We start from the raw sequence: 4836 nt of genomic DNA, 5'->3' as shown, positions 1-4836 counted from the left end.
TCTTCTTCCCCTATGTTATAAACTGAGCATGATGTCCTAAGCTCTGGAATATCCCTTTGGTCAGTCTGGGTCACCTGTCCCAGCTGTGTCTCCTCCCAACCTCCCAAACTGCATTCCCAATTCCCAGCCAGTGTGGCACTATGGAAAGCAGAAAAGGCCTTGGCTCTGTGCAAGCCCTGCTCAGCAACAACAAACACATCTCTGTGTTATCAACCCTGTGCTCAGCACAAATCCAAAACACAGCTCCACACAGGCCACTGTGAAGAAAGGTAACTCTACAGCCGAAAGCGGCACGAAGTGTACCAGCCCTCACACCAAGAGCGTTCTGACTTTGGACAGTCTCGTTGTGTCCCACACTGCACGGCGCAGGCAGCGCTCAGGCTGGGCGGCAGAGCGCCCAGAGAGACACAGCTTAATGCAGTGCCTATGGAGGAGGGCAGGACCTGCAGGCGGTGAGAGGAGAACTGATTCTCCTGGACAGCACCTCCTGCCACCGTGCAGTCCGACAGACGGACACGGGGACAGGAGACCCGGCACAAGGATGGGAAGGGACGGGCGCCCTGACGCCAAAGCGCATGCGCGCGGCGGAGCCACGGCCACGCGGAACGCGCGTCCCCGCGGCCGCCCCGTCCCGCCCCGCGCAGGCGCAGCGGGGCCGCCTCGACCGCTTCCGGGCGCGTTGGGGCCGCTCCGCCCTCTCTGCTGCCGCCGCCATCATGGTACGTGCGGCCATGCCCCGCTCCGCCGGCCCCGCCGCTTCCCGCCGCGCTCCCGCCGCTTCCCGCTGCATCTCCCTGCCGCCCGAGCACTCCCGCCCGCGCCTCCCTGCGCCGGCACCCGCGGCAGCGGCGGCGGGGAGCCCGCGCCCGCCTGAGCGGCGCTGGGCCGGGGCCGCGCTCCGCGTGTGGTGCGGGCTCGGGCAGGGCCGGGCTGGGGGCGCCGCGGGAGCGCGGCCGCTGTGCCCAGGCGTGGGGGTTTCGTGCGGTCCGAAGGGTTTCCAGGAGCTGCAGGGAACTTAGAGGAAGGATGGGGTAGGACTGTGTGCAGGAGCATGTGGTGATGGGCAGGGGGGAATGGCTTCAAACCGAAAGGGAGTAGGTTTAGATCAGCTAGTAGGAAAAAATTCTTTACTGTGGGTGTGTTGAAGCATTGGAACAGGCTATCCAGAGAAATTGTGGATGCCCCATCCCTAGAATTTTTAAAAACCTGGATGGTGCTCTGAGGAACCTGGTGAAGGGGAATATGTCCCTGCCCACGGCAGGGAGTTGGGACTAGGTGATCTTTGAGGTCTCTGTCCAACCCAAACCATTCTGTGATTTTTTGGGAGCTCTTTAAAGGTTCTCAGATCCTTGAATCTGAAGATGGCCTTGGGTGTGTTCTCACCTAACTCTGTCCATTTCTTCCCTCCCAGGTGTTCAAGCGCTTCGTGGAGATCGGCAGAGTTGCCTTCATCTCCTTCGGGCCACACGCTGGCAAGCTGGTGGCCATCGTGGATGTTATTGACCAAAACAGGGTAAGTTGTGAGTGCTGCCCGTGGATTTCCTCCTTTCTGCCGTAACTGAGGCTTGTATGCTAAGGCTGTGTGTATTGATTTCAATAGAAATTCTGTTTTCAAATAAGCAATTGATAGAAGGGTAGGGTTTAACAACTTGTATTTGATACCTTTAGGAGCATGCTTTTGCCCCCCAGCAAGTGATACATCCCCTCTCTGCTGTGTTTCCTTGGTGTAGAAGTGGACAAGGGATGTCAGTTGGAATCTAAACTTATTAATTAAATGGCATTAATGTATGTATAAAGTGACTATTTGGGATTGGGGACTCTTCCAGTGCACATCTTAGTTTTGTCCACTTTTTTTTTAAATTCAGTTTGGTTTTTTGTCAAAGGCAGGCCTTCAGTTCTTTTTTTTTTTTTCTGTAAAGCTTGGGTTGTACAGGCAAGATTCAACAATCTCCACTTCTGTCTGCTTAATATGTGTTTCATTTTGGGATGAGTGTTGTCAAGATACTGTTCATACATTATTAGGAAGCAGCTGTCTAAATCGAATGCAGTGGGAAATCTGCTGCAAACCCCCCACATTTGTTTCCCTTTTCCAGGCACTGGTGGATGGCCCCTGCAGTGGTGTCAGGAGGCAGGCCATGCCCTTCAAGTGCATGCAGCTGACTGACTTTGTCCTCAAGTTCCCACACAGGTGAGCTGGCATCTTTTCTTGACCTGCCTAAAAAAACCCCCACGCTGTCACCTGATGGGTGATCCTTGCTAAGTCTAGAAGGTTCAAACAGTAGTGGATTAACAGTAAAAATTTGGCATGCTGTGATACCATAGTTGAATATATTTAGGTTTTCATTGCCAGTGTTGGCTGGTAGCTGCTGTTGAGGAGCAGAGGAAGTCTCACAGGTAGTTCTGTGGTGGATGGTGTGGGGGAAAGCAGGGTAAATGCTGCTGCAGCTTTGCTTTTGCTACTGCCTCAGTCACCTTCAGGCATTAAATAGGCTCCCTGCCTACAGAACTACACTAGGATTGCAGGAGGCTGAACTCATTCTGTTCTTTTAGCTCAGTTAATGTATGAATTTCTGTAATTTAGAATCAGAAAGGGGCAGTGCTTCTGATCCTGAAGCAGTGCTAGGAGCAGCTGCTCATGTGAACAGTGAGGTGGCTTGGGAGCAGATCCCAGGGGTCCATGGTCAGTGGCACAGGGTCTGGTTGGTGGCCTGTCACCTGTGGTGTCCCCCAAGGTTCAATACTGGGCCCAGTATTGTTTAACTTACTCATCAGTGACTTGGATGAAGGGCAGATGCCTCCTCAGCGGGTTCATTGGTGACACAGAGCTGGGAGAAGTGGCTGATATCCCAGAGCACTGTGCTGCCATTCAAAGGGATCTCAGCAGGCTGGAGAGATAGGCAGAGAGGAAACTTTGGAAGTTCTACAAGGGCAGGTGCAGGGTCGTGCAGCTGGGGAACAGTAATCCCGAGCACCTGCACAGGATTCAGGCCAACCTGCTGGAAAGAGCTCTGCAGACAAGGACCTGAGGGTTCTGGTGGACAGCAAGCTGTCTCTGAGCCAGCAGTGTCCTTGTGGCCAAGAGGGCCAGTGGTGTCCTGGGGGCATTAGGAGGAGTGCAGCCAGCAGGGTGAGGGAGGTGATCCTGCTCTGCTGAGGCCACACCTGGAGTGCTGTGTCCACTTCTGGCCTCCTCAGCACAAAAGAGGTGTGATCTCCTGGAGCTCAGGAGGCTGAGCACTGAACAGGTTTCCCAGAGAGATTATTGGGTCTCCCTCACTGGAGATACTCAGGAACCCCTGGACACAATCCTGTGCCATGTGCTCTGGGATGGCCCTGCTTGAGCAGGGAGGTTGGAGTTGGTGACCCCCCTGTGGTTCCTTCCAGCCTGACCCATCCTGTGATTCGGTCTGTTCTGGCACAGCACTTACTCAACAGAATGTTAATTAGGCCACAGAGATGCTAAGGTGTCTGAAGTAATGGAGTCATCTTCCCTTGAAATGAATGAAATTTAGGAGGCCAGCATCAGTGAGAGCCTTTTTTTCCTAAAGACTGTGAATCTGATTTTGTGACTGTTCCCATGCAGCGCTCGGCAGAAGTGTGTGCGACTTGCCTGGGAGAAGGAAAACATAAATGAGAAATGGTCAGCGACAAGATGGGCAAAGAAGATTGAGGCCCGAGAAAAGGTAACAGTGTTTCACTGAATGAGGAGTACATGTACTGCTTCTGCTTTGTAAAGTTAGGTACTGTCTAAAGGCTGCATGATTTCAATAGCAAGTTAGGATTAAAGGTAGACAAGGCATAGGTTTTTAACTTACCAGCTTAAATGTCTGATATTTTAACAGTTCATGGGGTTTTGTTCAGTTGTTTCTGTAACAGCCTCTTTTTCCTGCATCCTGGGATGGTGCAAAGGCCTTAAACTGTGAGCTAGTTCCAGAAGTACAGCTAAACATCATTTGGAGATGATCAGTTACTTTAGGAATGCTTTGGAATGCTGACTTGTACTACTTGCATATATCAGAGTTTCATGACTTATTGTTTTCACACAGAAAGCCAAAATGACTGACTTTGATCGCTACAAGGTGATGAAAGCAAAGAAAATGGTAAGTGTTTGAGTGCTGCTTCTTCATGGGGTTAATGCTTGTAGCTTTCACTTCAGAGTCACATCCAGTGTTGGTAGCTTACTTTCACAGCTGGCTTGGGTTTTGGGATGGCATTGTGGGTGTGAATGCCTTGAATTTTCCATGCTTTTTTGTATGTCACCACTTTCTCTTCTGTAGTTGGTCAGACTTGAGTTTGTATAATCCATGTGTCAATCCTCCCAAGTCACAGCTGAGGATGGAATTGCCAGCTGATAAAATTAAGTATTCTGGATGGGTAGCTGTTAGTATTTCACCCTCTAATGAAAATCATTACACTTGAAATATTGAGATGCTTGAGCTACTGGCCAGAATGATAATGTCCACTTGGTAGATATGAACAGTTTTAGGTGGAATTTGACATTTCAGATACAGTGCATGGTAAAGGGTGATAATGAGAAGAGGCAAAATCTGGAAGTTTAGAATTTGAATTAAGGCACAGTATTTGAACTCTTGCTTTTCTGATGCTGATAAACTGTAAATATTTTCTTTTTTTTTAACAGAGGAACAGAATCATCAAGCATGAAATGAAGAAGCTCCAGAAGATCGCTGCTAAAAAAGCCAAGAAGCCTGGGAAGGCAGGGAAGGCACCAAAGGGCAAAAAGCCAGAGAAGGCACCCAAGGCTAAGAAGCCAGAGAAGGCACCAGCACCCAAGGCACAGAAGGCACAGAAATAAAACGAACTTCTCATTATGTGTAA

General features: G+C 50.5%; 1 protein-coding gene across 1 annotated transcript; it reads left to right on the top strand.

Annotated features, from left to right (window-relative positions):
* The first annotated feature begins 606 nt into the window (after positions 1-606).
* On the top strand, positions 607-4836 carry RPL14 (ribosomal protein L14). The gene is made up of 6 exons (XM_064703339.1): positions 607-719; positions 1412-1513; positions 2094-2188; positions 3584-3683; positions 4047-4100; positions 4640-4836. The coding sequence occupies exons 1-6, from the start codon at positions 717-719 to the stop codon at positions 4811-4813; spliced, it is 528 nt and encodes a 175-aa protein (XP_064559409.1). The 5' UTR covers positions 607-716; the 3' UTR covers positions 4814-4836.

Source organism: Zonotrichia leucophrys, chromosome 2 (genome assembly GCF_028769735.1).
Source record: "Zonotrichia leucophrys gambelii isolate GWCS_2022_RI chromosome 2, RI_Zleu_2.0, whole genome shotgun sequence".
NCBI lineage: Eukaryota > Metazoa > Chordata > Aves > Passeriformes > Passerellidae > Zonotrichia > Zonotrichia leucophrys.
The sequence above is the reverse complement of the archived record's forward strand: the minus strand, read 5'-3'. Positions and strand labels throughout refer to the sequence as shown.

Bases quoted from the DNA above. Each gene is read 5' to 3' on its own strand.
- RPL14 (XM_064703339.1), top strand. The intron at 1,514-2,093 runs GTAAGTTGTGAG...TCCCTTTTCCAG, and splicing joins ATGTTATTGACCAAAACAGG to GCACTGGTGGATGGCCCCTG. The intron at 4,101-4,639 runs GTAAGTGTTTGA...TTTTTTTAACAG, and splicing joins TGATGAAAGCAAAGAAAATG to AGGAACAGAATCATCAAGCA.